At 38.1% G+C, this 19,705-nt stretch overlaps 1 protein-coding gene across 1 annotated transcript; it reads left to right on the top strand.

The window, feature by feature from the left end:
• The first annotated feature begins 2,147 nt into the window (after positions 1 to 2,147).
• Positions 2,148 to 19,691, top strand: LOC137082590 (tubulin polymerization-promoting protein). The gene is made up of 5 exons (XM_067447867.1): positions 2,148 to 2,323; positions 9,227 to 9,310; positions 10,810 to 11,142; positions 16,356 to 16,509; positions 18,329 to 19,691. The coding sequence occupies exons 3-5, from the start codon at positions 10,814 to 10,816 to the stop codon at positions 18,533 to 18,535; spliced, it is 690 nt and encodes a 229-aa protein (XP_067303968.1). The 5' UTR covers positions 2,148 to 2,323; positions 9,227 to 9,310; positions 10,810 to 10,813; the 3' UTR covers positions 18,536 to 19,691.
• The last annotated feature ends 14 nt before the right edge of the window (positions 19,692 to 19,705 follow it).

Below are 19,705 nucleotides of genomic sequence, written 5' to 3'. Positions count from 1 at the left end.
GAAGGAACAGTCGAGAACCGGCGACAGGGTCATGGACGGCCAAGGCTCATTGATGCACGTGGGGAACGAAGGCTGGCCCGTGTTGTCTGATCAAACAGACGAGCTACTGGAGCTCAAACAGAAGTTAATGCTGGTTCTGATAGAAAGGTGTCAGAATACACAGAGCATCTAAGTTTGTTGTGAATGGGGCAGCATGGCTGCAAGAGTGTGACAACCAGGGGCGGAGCGGGGCTAATGGGGCTTAAGCCCCGAATGTTTTGTCAAAAGCCCTGAATCTTTTAGTAAAAAAAAAAAAAAATCTTTTCCTCTCAGTCTTTCAGACTGGAGCAGCAAAAAATGAAACAAAAGCTCCTTTACCGTGTGTGTGGCGGTCGGCAATGCGTCGCACACATAGACTGTTGCAAAATCCCCAGCTTGTTTGCCAATGCCAACTGCCAATAAAAACTAACGAAGAAGAATATACATCTTCTTCTTCGTCGTTGTCATCAGGGATTGGCGGGCTTTTGTATTTCACCGGCGTCGTAGTGAACTATAGTTAACATGGACACTCCACATTTTTTTTTTAAAGGAACACTAAACCTCACCGGCCAGAGAGAGATTCTGCGTCAGACGAGCGTGTTACAGGTTTGTGAATCCGCTGTTGTAACACTTGAGTTAAATGACTGTACTGCTGGCTAGCTAGAGTTACGTTGGAGATTAACGTTAGGTTTTACTTATTAAGGCGAGACACGACAGGTGAAAACAAAGTCAATTTTGAGATTTTGGGCCAGTTTACTCCCTTAACATGTAAGCTTTCATGTCACAATAAAAAAAAGGCAACATTACACATTTAAGGGTGTTATTTCATTATATTTTGTCACCGTGCGCCTTTAGATTTCTACCTGAAATCATCCAAAGTTATTCTAACGCGAGCTCCCGTGCCGTCTCCATTCACAGAAACATGCCATGCCTGGTATCATTATAAAGCTCTGTCTCACACACAGCGCTGTCTAATCCAAATATGGGCATTTCCTTTGTAGAACTAACCAACCGCGAAAGTTTGCAGCCGAAAACACCATCTGATTGGTCATGGATTCTGATGTATCAAATCTGTCAGCTAAGCACAAAGTAAACCAAACTGAACTCTAAAGATTAGTAATGATGTTTACACCAAATTCCAATTTCACCTATGCAGGCTAACTTAAAAATAGTCAGATAATGGTTGCCTTTTTTATTTGCCAGGGGTTAAAATTAGTCATCCTTAACATGTTTGGTGTTTTGGATTCACTACAGCTGGAGAACAGTTAAATACCAAACAGGTTGTAGGCTCTACTGGGTGAATTTTTTTTTTTTTTTTTTACTAACTTATTTTCCCAGATAGTATATAGATTTTTAGGCATTCTATTATCTCAAACAGCCTGAAAAATAGTGCATTTAGCTGATGTAAATGGAAAAAAATCTCCCCGGGGGAGTATACCCCCGGACCCCCCTAGGTTTGGGCTAAGCCCCGAATGTTTACACCGTCTGGCTCCGCCCCTGGTGACAACTAGCCCAGTCTCCCTGATTTTATTCAGAGGGACTATTATGTAATGCTGGTCTAGAATCCTTCACTAGTTGTGTAACATTTTGTGGCTTTTATGCTTTATTCTCCATCTAAGGGAAGAAAAGCATTGCTGCAGGAAACACACACATCACTGATAGAGCTGCTGTTTATTCAGTCATCTTTCCTGCATTCCAGCATGTTCTATCTATCTGGATGAATTAACAGGCTTTATCTTGATTATAGTCAGAGGAAACAACTGTTCTCTACGGGGAAAGACTTTCTGTTAATGCATTTCCCCTCATTTTGATTTCTTTATGTTTAGTGTTGGATTTTAATGCAAGAATGTGAACTTTTCATTTTACTTACTTTATGAATAGAGCATTGCTTTTACATGTTAAAAATGATGGTGTTAGATGGAAGCAGATTTGACACCTAAATTGAGAATCATAATATAAGCAGTTATGCAATATATAAAAAATAAAATAAAAAAACGAATTAAATAAGTTACATTTTTGTTGATGTTTTTAAATAAAGATAAAATACAAGTCTGCCATTCATTAATTGAGTTTTTTTTTCATGTGCTCTCACGCGGGCATTTTCAGATTGAGGTGACAGCGCGCGGGCCAATCATCGCGCGCCGCCTGCTCGTCCTCGAGCGCGCTCTCCAGCGCGGCGCACATTCACGCGCGGATGGCAGCGAGCGTCGCGTCGCGTCTCGTCTCTCAATCCCGCGGATGTCTCATGTAAACATGTTCTGCTAGACACTGACAGAAAGAAGAAAGCGACGGAGACACCATTCGGGTAAGGCTGTGTTTTGACCATTCTAGCAGCGCGGTTCCCTCAAACCAGCAGATTTAAGCACATTTGAAACACAATTGATCACGAGCGTGTTTATGTTTTCATCATTTTACCCCAAAAACAAACCGAGCACATTTTGTGTTGATTTTTTGACCGTTGTCACGGAAGTCCGTTTGATTTGCTTTCGTTTTTGTTTTGTTGCGCAATTCTGTGCTGGTTTTGTTTCGTGTTTGTCAGTGTTTGTTGCATGTACGGATGCAGAGCTGCAGTTTACATGCACGAGATGCACAAGGTCCATGACAATAACAATGATCACGTGTTTCTTCATGATGCTCATGGTGAGTTTATGTAACGCCTGAGTGTGTGATGCTGGAAATGTATAGAGCTGTTACATAAACGACAGGAGTAAATGAGTGCTGTCGATTAAAGTGTAGAATCAAACCAGATGAAGAATGTCATTTAAAATTAATTCAAATATAGGAAGTTTATGATCTGCCTTTCTGTCAGTATTTCTATCTATCTATCTATCTATCTATCTATCTATCTATCTATCTATCTATCTATCTATCTATCTATCTATCTATCTATATGTCTGTCTGTCTGTCTGTCTGTCTGTCTGGCATACCTGAGTGAAATTTAAAGGGATAGTTCACCAAAAAATGAAGTCAGTTTTGCGGAAGCTACATATTTGACTTTATAATGTGTTAAATATGGATATTTTTCTTACACGAACCTATTGCTTTGCTTCAGAAGGCCTTTATTAACCCCCGGAGCCGTGTGGAGCACTTTTATATTGGTTAGATGCACTTTTCTGAGCTTCAAATTTTGGGCTCCCTTTCACTGCCATTATAAAGATTAGTCAGGAAATTGGTTTAATATAACTCTTATTGTATTTGTCTGAAGAAGAATGTCATATACACCATGGCTTGAGAGCGAGTAAATCATGGGGTAATTTTCATTTTTGGGTGAACTATCCCTTTAACATTCATTTATGTGAGAATCGTGCGGTATAAGGATTGCGTTTTTTAAATTTTCTCTCCCATCACAGTTGTTTTGTCCATATGTTCATAGATTAGCTACGCCTGACCAGAGGACGCAGCCACTCGCTGAGTTTGGCCCAGATTTTTCAGTTCTAGGTTATGTTGTGAAAAAGACTGACCTTTGACGTCAACTATCACCCCAACATCTAGAACAGACGTTAAAAGTTGAAGACAAGGCCTGGATTGTACAACTGACAAGTCTTCATCGTTAGTGCATTGTTGCAGAGTCAGTGTATGTACAAATTGTCATGCTGGACTGAAGACAAATAGCATTCAGTGTGAGAGAGTGTATAGACATCCGACGAGAAAGACATGTCTATAAACGAGGAGCATCACTGCAGCGGGCGGTGGGGATGTTATTAAAGATGTAGTTGACCCGATCAGTTGCAGCAGGGGGATCTGAGGGCATCTCTGAATGTTTGTGAAGCAGATGGGCTCAATCTACACTCAGACATCATTGAGATGTCTACATTTTCCATATTTACATTTATGCATTTGGCAGACACTTTTATCCAAAGCAACTTTCATTGAATTTGAGTATAAGGTGATGCATTCTCTCCAGACATGTTTGTTACTGCATTATTTTTCAGTGGAATCAATCCCAACTGACTCGTTTGGGCAGTGTTTCTTACTGAGAGGCTCAGATTTACCTGTGCCTCTCTTCCAGTTTATGCATTGCATCATATCCTGTTTCTGTCCTCAGTGCATGTTGCTGACATGTTTTGAATTCCATGTCCATTTTTTTGCAGATATAAATAGTTTTTTGTGTGTGTTTAAAATAGGTCAGTTTATTGTCTGAGCTCTCATCTGTGCAGTGCATGACCAGAAGGCGAATGCATGTCGTCATGCGCTCCACAAATCACAGATTCTCCTGAGGTCTCTGCGCATGCAAAAAAAAAAAAAAACACATTTCTCCCTCTCTCCCTCCCTCATCATCCTCTGTTCTTTTCTGAAGTTCACAGATTTACCTCCAGCATTAGACAGCAGCAGATGTCTGTCTTGATTGCTGTGTTATGAAAGCATTTCAACTGCACTCGGTTAGATTGCATAGTTGTGTGTGTTTACATCATATAATAAACTAGATGAACTAAGAGATCTGTTATAATCAAATCGGTAGAATCAGTTTTATTATGTTAATGATTACAGTAATTATATTGACTGGGTGTGTTCATGAGAGGATTTAAAGGAACACAGATATTTTTTTGCAAATATGTTTTGTTGACTGATATGGCAAATTGACAGTGGTATTGAACTTTCCTGACACGAAAAAAACATGTATCACAGTAGTATATATCACAATATACAATTTAGAATATGCAATTACATTCATATTACAATCAAAGTAACATCCACATGGATGGCAGGACCCAAGGTTTCCCAGCAGAACATTGCCCAAAGCATCACGCTGCCTCCGCCGGCTTGCCTTGTTCCCATAGTGCATCCTGGGGTCATGTGTTCCCCAGGTAAGTGACAAACATACACCCAGCCATCCACGTGATGTAAAAGAAAACGTGATTTATCAGACCAGGGCAGCTTCTTCCATTGTTCCGTGATCCAGTTCTGATGCTCACGTGCCACTGTTGGCACTTTCGGATATATTTACAACAGGGGTCAGCATGGGCACCCTGTCTATGCAGCCCCATACGCAACAACCTGAGATGCTCTGTGTATTCTGACACCTTTCTATCAGAATCAGAACTAACTACTTGAGAAATTTGAACTACAGTAGTTCATCTGTTTGATTGGACCACACGGGCCAGCCTTCGCTCCCCAAGTGCATCAATTATCCTTGGCCGCCCATGACCCTTTCGCCGGTTCTCCACTGTTCCTTCCTTGGAGCATTTTTGATAGATACTTACACTTGCCCATTTTTCCTCCTTCTAACGCATCAACTTTGAGCACAAAATGTTCACTTGCTCTCTTATAAATCCCAATTCTACCCACTAACAAGTGCCGTGATGAAGAGAAAAATAGAGTAAACTGTGACATATTATACCCAAAATTACCAGTAAAATTGATAGACCAAAATGATTCAGACATTTTGACCTGCACATGTTTTCCATGTGTTTTTCTTTAATTGCTAATGCAACCTTTTACACCACAGGCTGAACAAAATTAAGCATCGCTTGGTCATTGATTGAGCTAAAGTGGTATTATCTGATTGTATATTTAAATTTAACAGCTGATTGGTTGATTGTAGTCCATTACATACTTTTCTATCAAAGTTATCAGACATTATGAAGATGAATTTGTTCTGACACAGTTTAACTTTGACTTCTTGACATATTTTATCAAAACATTTTAAACTATAGTGAATAAACTGTGATGTTAGAATCTGTTGAAGGTGTCTGAATACATTTTGGTTTGACTGTATATGTATAAATTGCTTCATGCAATTTGATTGAAATTACATATCCCATATTGGGATTAATTCACAAATATGGAAATATATATATTCAGACATATATTATATATATATGGAAATATATATATATGGAAATATATATATTCAGACATATATTATATATATATGGAAGTATATATATATATATATATATATATATATATATATATATATATATATATATATATATATATATATATATATATATAATATTTTGGGTAAATATTTAAAAAAAAATGCACTTTGATTATTTTCTCTCTGTTTGTAACTTGGATGGAAAAAAGCACAAGATCAGATTCAATTAATTACAAATGAATGAATCGATCTGAAATCAGTGCAGTAACACCAACCATAAACAACTAAACTCACAAGTTCTTCCTAGTCTTGATTATTTCTTTCTCTGTCACTCTTTTTTTTAGCAAGAAAGATAAGAATGTTATCTTTTATTGTCACTCTGGCCCGCTAATGCCAGCGATAGTGGCGATGTCACCGTTGACGCGGCCGTGTGTATAGTACACTAGACTGCACAATGGGCCCATAGAGCTGAATGACATGATTGATAGTGATTCATAAAGGTTTGTTTCTTTGTTGAAAGAGAAGTAAAACACAACGCTCTTGAATAGGGACATCTTCAAGTGGATTTTGAGGGTCCTCTTGTACATTGACTGTACTCGAGGAGTTCACTTTGGCCCTACAGAGCTCTTCTGTGCGACCATAAAGACAGATTCATCTACTGTTGCCCATGTGTCCAGCATTACGGCCGTGTGACGTAACCTCTCTGTCTGGTTCAGCACAGAAGATACTGCTAGTGCCGGTCCAGACTGTGTTTTATAAAGATTGACTTAGTGGTTTAAAACATTGAAAAGAAGAGCAAGAGCTGCTTTGGCTTTGTAGAGGTGTCATGACATTGCACTATGGGAGCTTCTGGGAGGTGAGCATTCAGTGTCTGTGAGAAAATGATTTATTTTGTGCTCATTTTTACAACCCTAACAATTAGAAAGGCTATTTAATGTTGGTACCTGTGTTCTTGAGCAAAATCATGTGAGATTAGTCTTGTGTAGCCAGACTTCACATGGACATGGCAGGTTATTCTGATGAAGTTCCTCCCACTTAGACAGGAAGAGACCGTCTGACGTGCAAAGCGACCAATCACTGTTGGGTTTTTTTTTTTTTTTTTTGTGCAATTGTGGTTGGGAGTATTTTGCTTTGAACTCAAGTGTGTGATTATGTGAAGATGTTTCTGCTCTAACTCATTCATTTACTTTCTTACTACATACATCCAATCAAATGCAAACCAAACCAAGTGGTTATAGGGAAGTAAAAGTCCCATTCGTTTTATTGTATTTTGACTTATTAATAAATCTTCAATCTTGCTCTTTGAAAGAAAGTTGAAAGTGAATGTGAACGCTTTGTGAGTGAGCATGGTAAGCATCTGCCCATGAGAGTTTATTGAAGGGTTTGTGTTTAATCCTGGATGGTTACATCATGAAGGAAACACTTATTCTCATCTTTGTAATGTTTGGCCTTAAGCAAACTGTGCTCTGGAATAACTACTGTGATCTAGTGCTGATTAAAGTACAACATCATGATACTGTAGTTGTTTTCTATCACATTAATGATATCATAATATAGTTATTTTTGTGGGAACCTCAACCAAAATATTATATAATCATGAGGTAATGCCTATTATTAATAATAGTAACCTTTTTATATGATTTATTTACTCTTTTTATTTGGAATTTGATGGACTCAAACCAAAGGATCAGATTATTCAAATTAATGAATCAAAAACAGCTTGTGTTTTAAATAGACTAACAGGACTAATGTTTTTCGCTAGGAGCACAATGGCCCCCAAATGAAAATTTTAGGGGCGCAACCAGAAAATTTAGGGGCATACATGTAAATCAACATGCTAATTTTCCACTGTACTAATAAATACTCAAAGAATGACAACATTTTGAGCCATTCAAGCATTTCAAGCAAGTGATTTGTTGAATTTATTGAACGAATACGCCCTTTACTGACCAAGATACTTTTGACATACACTTTACCATTGTAATGAAAACTGTAATAACGCAGACTGATGATTAAATGATTACTGTAGAGTATAAGCACTGGTTTTGTGTTTGTATTACGTATATTTGAACAGGGTTCTTCTTTTTAATAAAATGACCATTATGTTTGAGTCACCCGACGGTGGTTAATGGTCAATGGTCACTTGATGGTCCTCTGCTGCCATCTACTGGTTCTAATGTCAATTTTGTCATTCTACTCACTAATATAGGTTTTTCTCTTGCATTTATTTTTACTAGGGGTCACCCCGAATAGTCAAAGATTTGATTCATCGATATGCGGAGCCGGATTCGACCACCGATCTCATGGTCGAATCTTCACGGCTGTTATGAAACGAGGATCATGCCATTTTGGCAATGTGGGGGTGCTCAATATTTTAAAGATGTGGCACAGTGCCTTTAAAATTCGAACATTCGGCGGCAGCACTCAGCGCCTGTCCGCGGCGACTCAGGAAGTTGTTTAAAATCCTGCCGCGCAACAGAGCTCCATTTCAAGGTTTTATATCAAATTTATATTATATTTCCCTCAAATCGTCAATGTGATTTCACCCTGTGCTACAAGATACACTCATCGTGCAGCTCTTCTGTCAGAAGTCGATTAAAAATTAAGCTTGCGCGTATATAATGTGCGTGTCCGGTGTGAGAGACCTGAGACGCGGCGCTGAGCTTCGGGTCCGGTGTGCGAACTCCTTTAGGCACAAACGGCTGAAGAACGTGCATGTAAACACACTCAAAGTGTTATTTTCCTCTCTAGGCAGGTATTTTTTTAGGTTTATTTATCAAAATGTTCATATATATTTGTATATATATATTTGTGTGATGTTCTGTATTTCGATCGCGGCTTTAACATATTATGAGAAAACGTTTTACGAATGTTTATCCTCCACATTACCTTTTATTTAAACCTAAATAAGAAAGCCATTGTCAGTTCGTCTGTCAGTTGGCAGGCAGTTTTGGTCGCTTTATTAAAAGTTGTTGCTGTGTGCAGTGTGTAAAGGAAAATAAAAATAGTTTTACCCTTATGCTGACAGTGTCGTGCCCCTCACAACCCATTCATACACACAGATGATTCGACTATCAGTCGACTATAGAAAGATTCGACAATTCTGATTTGAATGTGTAAATCCTTAGTCAGGGACACCCCTAATTTTTAGACATCATAAAATCACTATATTATAACATTTACAATCACATTTTGTCAGTTTATCACTTAATTTTCCTTTAGGTATCAGTCTGGACAATTGTGCCACAATATGATTAATGTGAAATCTGAAAATAGTGTTATACAAAAAAGGGGTCACCTAACTGCATCACCAATTATTTTGCTTTGTTCTTTGATTTTAACCATTTAGTACTCATAATCACAACAAAACTACTATTATGATTTCAGTTGCATCAAGAAGCACGAGGAGCGACTCAAACCGAGCAACACTGACGTGGAACCCGAGCGCTGGAGGGGCAGCAGAGGGCAAAGGTCAGACTAGAGATCCTAAGCTGTGTCAGAATTATACACATTAAAAATATGTGTGTTTCACTGGTGATATGGAAATGCATGCTCTTGAGTATGTCTAAGATAGTACGCCTGAAATGAGTGCAAACATAAACTGAATTGGCCACAACACAAAGGATGTGAGTTGAAATTACAGGAATATATCTGTAAATTATGTGAATTTTGTGAATTGTGAACATTTAATGTAACATAAAATAATAAAATACAAATAAATAATAAAACAATAAATAAAACAAATAACTAATTTAAAAAAATAACTTATCAAAAATATATAAATTCCTACAAGTGGCATTTCAGACATTGATTATTAGTATCATCTAATGTTCTTGAAATCTCAGCTGAAGATTAAACAAGATGGCCTTAAAAGGTTACTTCAGCGACGATTAGCATATGACTTTATATCAGTAGAAACCCTGGAGTATATTCAAATGATTATGCTTCCCCCCTCATATCCCCCTGAGACGTGAGAATTATGCAATTTATTTCTGGAAAAATTACTCCGGTGACGCAATTTGCGTCATCTGTAAAAAATTTGGCCAGAGGCTAAAGACTACAGTCAGCAGAGGGAGTTATTTCTGCATGTTTTCAACTCGCACATGGGGGATGGAGATCACACTCACGGCTTAGCTCGCAGCTGCAGGCATTCATGTAAAAGGAGCGTCCAGCGGAGTTAAAGGGTTTTAACTTCTCAAATTAATTTCTATTAAAAGTTAAGGTTCCAAAGACATGAACTGAAAACGCGCCAGACCGAACACGCACTGAGAACTACTGCCGCGGGCGCGTTTACCTCAGCTCTCATCAGGAGAGCTCTTACCTCATCATGATGAGTGTAATCTTACTCCTAATGCGTTTGTGACTCTTACTCAGCAGCTAAATCAAATTATATTGAACAGACATGTTCAGTTTTTAATTGTAGTGTCTGTTCTCTAACTGAACTGATTTTATGAAGATCAATGCGGTCGCGGTGGGAAAGTGATCAGTGATTCAGTAGCGGTGGCTTTGCGAGTGGCCTCGTAGAGAAGCGAAGCATTCTGGGAATTGTTGTCTTTCATCCCCATGAGACAAAAATACATTTTCTGTCTTTTCTCAGTCTAGAAGGCACCAAATTCAAAAATAATTTCACATTTCTACTACATTAATGACCCAGTTTAAATACAGATTCATCTTCCCAGCGCTGATGTACCCCTTTAACTGATTTTGAATAACGGTGAACTGTTTGTGAACCAGCAGGCTCAACTGGTTATAGATGCAGCTTGACCAATCACCAGTGTAACCATGATAAGCATGAAAGTTGTCAAAAGTTGTCCAGTGTAATATGGACAGACATATATAGACATAAAAAGCATTTAGACATTTAATGATGTCTGAATGTCTTTGCATTAGATACAATCTACCAAATCAGGTGTCATTGCAATGATATTACTAGTAATATTAACCATTAACAACTATGTTTTTTTTACCAGCAACATGGAGGAGTTTAAAGTTCAGACTGCCAAACATCCTTTACCCAACAGTTCGCCCATGAGGCCGCACAGTGAGCACTCGAAAGAGCACGCAGCCAAGCGCCTGTCCTCCGCATCCAACGGCACGAGCGATGGAGGAGCGGGCTCCAAAACGCCCGTGGAGATCACTGCGCTGGAGGAGTCATTCCGGCGCTTCGCCATTCACGGAGACACACGAGCCACCGGGAAAGAAATTAACGGCAAGAACTGGTCCAAACTGTGTAAAGACTGCGGCGTCATCGATGGCAAGACCATCACCCTCACAGATGTGGATATCGTCTTCTCTAAAGTCAAGTATGCCATCATCTGAACCACTTTTAAACATTTAGGAGTAGAACTGTGGAAGTGAAAGTCCCATTCATATTCTAGATTGAGAAATTATTTTTTAACCCAAAAGGCCTGTTGACACCAAGGAGGGTGTAACTATAACAATATGATAAAGGTATAGTTTTAAAAATCATTATAAATGTAAAATAATATTGGGACTACTGTATATTGTTGGAATTACATTCGGAATTAATATTTTTCCAGGTGATAAAATCATCAACAGCCAATCAGAATACATCCTGTTTTAAAGAGCTTGAGCATTTAAAGCTGCAGACCAGACAACAAAACTACAGCATGCTCTTATAAACAGGACATTATTTTGCGTTGGTGTGGACGCTAATATAGCTGTCTCTATAGTTCGTTCATGGTGTAAATGGGCCTTAAAAGTGGTCTTGATACAAAACTAATGATGATCTTAATAAGATAAACATCCCAATATGAACTTACTTATTAAGTATTGATATACAGTTAATTTCCATTTAAGTTTGATGGAGTGTATCCTTAGCCTGACAAGCCAGACCCACATCAAGATGTTTGGTCTGGAAACTCACCATTGACAGCTCAATCCGAGGGGCGGGATGAACGGTTGTCTTTCAAACTCCCTCTGCACGCGATAGGATAGCGCTACACCAACCAGAGCAACGAAGGTGAAGCGGAGCTCGTTGATAAATTAAACATTTACTCGTATTCGGTCAGCAAAACTCAGAACACATCTTCTCTTCTTAAGAATGACTTCAGTGCCGTTCTTTGTTCTTTTCTCAGAGAAAAGCTTAACTCCAAGTCTTCCAGAATCGCAGTCAAAGCTGATTCGAAAGACCGCCGCAGTTCGCCAGTTTCTGTGTTTACTAGAAGCACGCAAACGCAACACGGCCGTCGTCATTATGGCCCCGCCCTCCGACTCTATACACGATGCGATTGGCCCGTCCAGATTGAGAGGAATACAGCTCAGAAGGGTATTGAGAGTTGCTAGACGACACTCGAAGGCAGATTAAATTTGCTGCCACTAGGGTGCGTCTAGATTTCTAGGCTAGTGTATCCTGGGATTGCATTGTCAATGAAGTACACATGCTATGCTATGATTTTGGCCAAAACGTTGTGCCTCAAATGCTCAAGCATGCTCTCTAATTAGGACGCTCATGTGGGTCATGGTTACACTGTCAACCAATTGGATATTCTTGCAGACATCTGGTATATTATGCTCCATGCATGAAAACAGCAAAAACACTTATGAGATCTGATTTGGGTCAAATGTGATCAAATGTGGTTTTCAATAATATCGTCCACTTTTACCATTCACATCCTCTAAATGTTTCACAAGTTCAGGTAAGGTTAGTGAAGAAAAGACGTGCGTAAGTGATTAATGTGCATTTATTCAGTTAACTCTCACATATGCATGTCAAATTACACTGTAAAAATCATGCAACCATCAAATTATATTTATCTCTTTTACCAAGACCAAATAGTCAGAATGAGGCACAAAATATGGTTTCTAAACTGATCTGTGTAGTATGCAATACCTACGTAGAAGGGGACAACCTTGCACAACATTCCCTAAAAGTTCATTAAAGGTGATTAAAATCCTGAACCTTTACAGAATATTAGGGTCTTCTTTTGGTTATGAAAGTTCTAGGTTCCTTATATGACTTTAGGGAGACGTTCCATATTTGTTATTCTATGGTCACAGAGCAACGTTACAAAGAACTCCACATTATGACAGAACACATCTCGGAATGTTCTCCGAGCATTATTAGGTGACATGACATCCCTGACACCAGCGGGATGTTCTGAGAATGTTCTAGGAACATAAAGAAAACATCCAAATAAAATATAGTCCCCTAACGTTCAGAGAACGTCCTTTTTGTTCTGTGAAAGTCCACCAAATAACGTCCCCAATCCCTTTAAAGAACTCCACATCAGTGACTGTCGCAGAACGTTACTAGGCGCTGTCGTTTACACCAGCGGGGACGTTCTGGGAACGTAAAATTTCTAGCAGGATATGTGCATGTTAAAGGGACCTAATATGCCATTTTTCAAAGTCTTGCTTTAGAATACTAGAATAGGTTTTAAATGCTTAAATGTAAAAACAAAATCACATATTTGTTGCAGCACCTCTTCCCAGTCTGTTTAGTTCCAGTCTCTGTGAAGTCCCCTTGTAGAAAAGCGCCACGTGCTCTGATTGGTCAGCCACCTTGCGTGTGTTTGGGAAATATCACGGCCCTTACTATAACCACAAGCTTCAACACACTACTAACTCAACTGGGATAAAAAAATTGCATGCGTGTCAAAATATCGTATCAGTGGAATAGGCTTTAAAGTTTAGGAGTGTGTGATATTTTCTCTTACAGTAACATATTTGCCTTTAATCATTGCATGCATTTTTGTTCATGCATATTTCTGAAAATGCAGTGAAGAGGAGTCGTGTTGTGTTGATATTTCTCAGGCTCATCCCCCACAGCCACAGGCCATGATGGCTCATGCTGAATAACCCTGATGACTGCAGGGCAGAAAGAGTCATCGCTGCTTCAATAGGGACAGATTTTAATTATGCGCCCTTAGTATAGACCACCGTAGACACACTGATCCATTCAGTTTGAGATGTTTAGAAAAAACTGCTTGTTTATTCCGAGAAGGAGAATGAATTTATCAAAATATTTGTACTATTTATGCGTAGAACAAATTCTCTGCCTTTTATCAAGAGATTTGTGTGACCCTGTCTGAGAGAGAATAAAGATTATTCTGCTTGACGGCCTCAGAACAACGTGGCTGCGGAGCAAGAGCAGAAACGAGAGGCAGAAAGAACGAATGCATGCAATATGTGCGCTTGCACACTGTGCGTTAACATTTAAAGGAAAGAAGCAACCAAAAATGAAAATGAATTTACTTAATCTTATGCCATTCCAAACCCATATGCTGTTATTTTTAAACATTTTCATGCAGCTCTTTTCCATACACTTTCTGTAAAGCTTCACAAAACACAGGAAAAACATTAATGACATATCATGACAGTAGTCCAGACAACTCTCAAAAGCTTTGTGAAGCGCGCAAAATGTTAGTTACTTCAGTGGATCATCAAATTGATCCTTTTATTATAAAAGTTTTTCTTGCCCTTTTTGAGCTTGATTGCATGAGCCTGAACATATGTGCAGTCTGTCAGTGTGTGTGTGTGTGTGTGTGTGTGTGTGTGTGTGTGTGTGTGTGTGTGTGTGTGTGTGTGTGTGTGTGTGTGTGTGTGTGTGTGTGTGCGTACAGACTGCATAGAATTTAAAAGCGACGCTGAAGTCGATCAGTATCACAGAACTAAAGACGTGTTTCCTTTAATCAGTGCGGCCCATGACAGATTAAAGCCCTCTCACGCGAGGCGGTTCATCTAAATGATGCTTGATAAAGCCTTGCCGCATTTAAAGCTGCAACACACAGCAATGCAAACACTACAGAGCTGTCCCGTTCATAATACCACATCATAGACTTGATAAAAGTGAATTAATAAAATCATAATAATGAATCATTCGGGTCATCACTTTAAAATGAGTTCTTTGTGTGTTTTTACGTTAAAATGTTTCAATGGATGAAAAACTATTTTTTATGTTTTTGAAAGAAGTCTCTTCTGCTCATCAAGGATGCATTTATTTGATCAAAAATACAGTAAAAACTGCAATATTGTGAAATATTATTTTCTATATGAATATATTGTAAAGTATAATTTATTCCTGTGATCAAAGCTGAATTTTTCAGCATCATAACTCCAGTCTTCAGTGTCACATGATCCTTCAGAAATCATTATAATAAGATGATTTACACACATTTATGATTATTATCAATGTTGAAAAAAGCTGTGCTGCTTCATATTTTTGTGGAAACCTCGATACACTAGTATTCCAAAGTTAATTGGAAAAGTTAGAAAGGACATTTAATTGGTCAAAAGTGACTGAACACATGTATAATATGACAAAACATTGATAATATAAGAAATGTTTCTTGAGCAGAAATAATGATTTCTGAAGGATCCTGTGTCCCTGAAGACTGGAGTAATGATGCTGAAAATACAGCTTTGATCACAGGAATACATTAGATTTTAAAATATATATTCACATAGAAAACTTATTGTAGTTATTTTAAATTATAATAATATTAACGTTACTGTTTTTACTGTATTTTGATCAATTGAAATGAAAGAATGTTTGACCAGTAGTGTATTAGGGTTAAATATGGCTGTTTATGACTTATGTATATGAAAGCATTCATGCATACTCATAGTTTAGCAGAAGCACCGAGAGGAACAGCTCTGAATTTCTTGGCTGACATTAGGCAGCAGCGAACAGTCGGAGCGCTGAAGGATCGCACAAACAAAACCAAGTCAAATTAATTATAAAGCCAAAGAGGTGTGTTTACCGCAGCTTGTTGCTATGACAGCAGGTTGCCAGGGGAGACCGCAGGCTTTATGGGGCTTTGTTTAGGTTCTTGATCACCATGGCAAAACTGTTTGTGTTTGTGTTACTATGCACTGTTTTACAGTGGAAATGGATGCACCACAGTGATATTAAACATTGTTGCTTTAGGGGCCGAATGCGCTCGCCAAAACAACCAGAGCACGTCTGGAGTCATAATGCAGATCCTGCTTTTAAGCTCAGATAAATCAGCCGTTCTCAACTAGTTCTGCTGATTTTGGTGACATGACACAGAACCAAAACAGTTTATCATACAGAAGTAAATGAAATAACGTTGAGTTTGATTGGGCGCTCGGCTCTTAAAAGCTATAAATAAGATATGAGAAGCATCTCCTCCTCAAAAAGTTGATTAAAAGTGAGTTTGAGTCTGTTGGCCGGCGTGTGTACTGACCGAAATGCTGGGCCCCTCAGAGCTGACATGTTTGTGTTATCGCACACGGCTGTTTACAGTGCGTCCGTTCTTCATGGAAACTCAGTTCAGACGGAGAGCATGCAACACTTTCAGAGGCCTTTATCCAGGCAGTAACCACACAAACTCATATGTCATTCATTTACTCGCCATCAAGTTTTATCATTTTGATGTTAAGCAGAATGCTAATTTTGTTTCACAGAAGAGATGATATTTTCATTTGAAAGTGTTTACTTCTGCTTCGCTATTTGTTTATATTTGATGCCACAATATACACTGATGAATTTATCATCTGTTTGTCTTTGCTTTATGTAATTGTTTTCTAGGAACAAATCTGGCCGCACTATTACATACAGCCAGTTCAAAGAAGCGCTGGCGGAGCTGGCCAGGAAACGCTTCAAAGATAAGAGCAGCGAGGAAGCCGCACAAGAGCTTCACAAACTGATAGAAGGGAAATCGCCCGTTATATCTGGAGTCACGGTAAAGCCCAGAGCCAAAGTACTGTTCTTCCTCTAAATCAATAAACATTTATATTCTGACACTTTGGATTACTAGCACTTCTCGTGTTCATTGCCTATTTAAAGGGATAGTTCACTCAAAAATAAAAATTATCCCATAATTTACTCACACTCAAGCCATCCTAGATCTTCCTAGGCTTTCAAACAATTGGAGTTGAATTAAAAAATATCTTGATTCTTCAAAGCTTTATATCGGGTGTTTTTGAAGCCCCAAAAAAGTGCATCCATCCATCATAATTTTAATCTGAGTACAGGGTGTTAATAAAAGCCTTCTGAAGCAAACCAATGCATTTGTGTAAGAAAAATACCCATATTTATTACTTTATAAACTATAATCACTGCGATAATATGCGAGTCTAATTTCGTCTGATGAGTTGACGCCCCTCGCAATTCAAACAACAAAATGTAAGCTCCTCCCACATTTCTCTTTACAAATTCCTGTTTTAGACTTCTAATTCATGACCGGTGTTTTGCTCAATCCTCTGCACTTCCACGTTCATCAATGGCCAGATCAGAGATCATGCATCCCATTGTGTCATAAACACCTAGGATGACTTGAGGGTGAGTAAATTATGGGAACATTAAACATTTTTTGGGTGAACTATCCCTTTGAGATGAATCGCTAAGTGTATTCCCGACTTGTAAAAAATAGTATCCTGTTTTTCACAAACTGGGGTTTATGAGTTGATGAAGAGCTAAGAATTAATTAAATCAATTTTAAAAGGTCAAAACACTTATTAAAAAAGAAAATATTAGATTTGTTTACCTTCATGTCAAATGTCATCAGGGAACTGTGAACATGCAAATGTGTCGTTAAATTAATAAAATATTAACCACTTAAACTCCAAGGACCCTGTACAGGGTCAGGGAATGACATCGTCATGTATATACTTTCCATTTTAAATGTCTGTGGAGGAGCTATGATGTTATATGTATCAGTACCATAATGGATTTATCATTTTTAGCAGTGTTTTATGTAACTTTAAAGGGTTTCCTGTAAAATGAGACCATAATTTTTAACCTAGACCACTGTATGTGTGTATAGGAAACTTTTCAAATTGGGTAAGCCAAATTCAGGCAGAAATCCTAAAAAATGTCCCTGGAGTGTAAATTAAAATCTGAAGGGGATTTTAAGAAAATATTTTAGATCAAAGGGGTTTTAGCTGGCAAAAAAGTTTGATTATGGATGAAATCTACTCACTTATTGCTTTTAAATCTACAGTATGTGAATAATTAGAGTTGATTTCTAAATGTAATAATAGTGATGATTATATGTTTATATTTTATGTAATATAAAATGTATCATGGTTTCCATAAAAAATATAAAGCAGCAGAACTGTTTTCAACATTTATAATAATTATAAATGTTTCTTGAGCAGTAAATCCTCATGTTAGAATGGTTTCTGAAGGATCATGTGACACTGAAGGCTGGGGTAATGATGAGGAATAAATGAAATAAACAGGAATAAATGTCATTGTGTAACTGTAATATATTCAAATAAATGTTTTAAATATTTTAAATTGTAATATTATTTCAGAATATTACTTATTTTACTGTGTTTTTGATCAAATAATTACAAATCTTGAAGCAAACTGGTCTTGTTCTTGCAGATACATTTTTCTTAGACGATGTTCATTATACTGATGATAGTCCTTTAAAGGAATAATCCTCCCAGAAAAACATTAGATAATAATACAGACGAGTAAACGGTTTAAGGATGTTGAACTATTGACGAAAAACTATTCCTTTTCAAAGTTTCTTTCTTTTTCTCGACACACAGAGAGCCGTGGCTTCTCCGACCGTGTCCCGTTTGACCGACACCACCAAGTTCACTGGATCGCACAAGGAGCGTTTCGACGAGACGGGCCGCGGGAAGGGGAAGGCAGGGCGCGTGGAAGTGGTGGACACGTCCGGATACGTCCCTGGATACAAGCACGCGGGGTCATATGAGAAGAAGGTTCAAAAACCTCCACAAAAACCCATGTGAGATTCTCCGTCCATCAGTGAACGTGAAACCCGACTCTAAAGCACAAAGGGATTTTCCATTGAGGGTATGTCCTGAATAACATTGAGTTTATGTTCCTCTTCCTTTAAGTGTTTTATTACTGTTAACTGGAACGCTGTTTACATCCAAACATTGACGTCGCCTGCTGGTACGTTCCTAACAAACACAATGATGCCAAGAGAAAGACAATATTGCACGCTCTATAAGTGTTTTTTGCTGATAATCCGTCATAAATATTGACATGAAATGCATATATGAATATTTGGCATTTGTGGCTTCTCTAATGATGCAGTAGAATCAGGCCTGAAAATATAAGTTACACGCAAACGCTTGAGCAGTGCATTGCAAATGCATCTCCCCATGGGAAAGTTAAGGTTTCCGTCAGATGACATTAAAAAATTTGCATTATAATAGCACACAAAACTGAGCTTGCAAAACTAGGTGTGGTCATGTATTTTATATTTTAATGCATTTGGCAGACGGCCAAGGTATAAATTTGATCAGTTCATGCATTCCCTGGTAATCAAACCCATGACGTTGCTAGCAGCATGCTTGTAAAGTATGTTTCAGGCCTAATATATTTACAGACTTTACCTAATATTTAAAGGGGTCACGACTTTTAATATGTTCCTTCAGGTTCACTTAAAGTGCTGAAGTATTTTGCAAAAAAAAAAAAAAAAAGTATGTTCAACCTTTATTTGGCTCTGTCAGAAATTAAAGTGCGGCTCCTTTAAAGGGATAGTTCACCCAAAAATGAACATTAGCCCATGATTTACTCACCCTCAAGTTCTCCTAAGTGTTTATGACATTCTTTCAGGCGAATACAATCAAAGTTATATTAAAAAATGTCTTGGTTCTACCAAGCTTTATAATAACTTTTTCTGTTCTGAAGTACATAAAAGTACATCCATCCATCATAAAAGTGCTCCACACGGCTCCGAAGGGTGAACAAAGGGCTTCTGAAGCGAAGTGATGCGTTTGTGTAAAAAAAAATTTATATTTAAAACTTTACAAACTGTAATCTCTCTGTAGCTTGTTAAATGTCGTACGCGTTTACGAGAGACTAGCGTTCCAGCGTAGGACGCAGTAAGTTCACTGTGGTGAACGCAGCAGCGCAGAGGAGAGAACAAAACAAGTTGGTTCTAATATGCA

This window comes from Pseudorasbora parva, chromosome 7, assembly GCF_024679245.1.
Source record: "Pseudorasbora parva isolate DD20220531a chromosome 7, ASM2467924v1, whole genome shotgun sequence".
Classification (NCBI taxonomy): domain Eukaryota; kingdom Metazoa; phylum Chordata; class Actinopteri; order Cypriniformes; family Gobionidae; genus Pseudorasbora; species Pseudorasbora parva.
The sequence above is the reverse complement of the archived record's forward strand: the minus strand, read 5'-3'. Positions and strand labels throughout refer to the sequence as shown.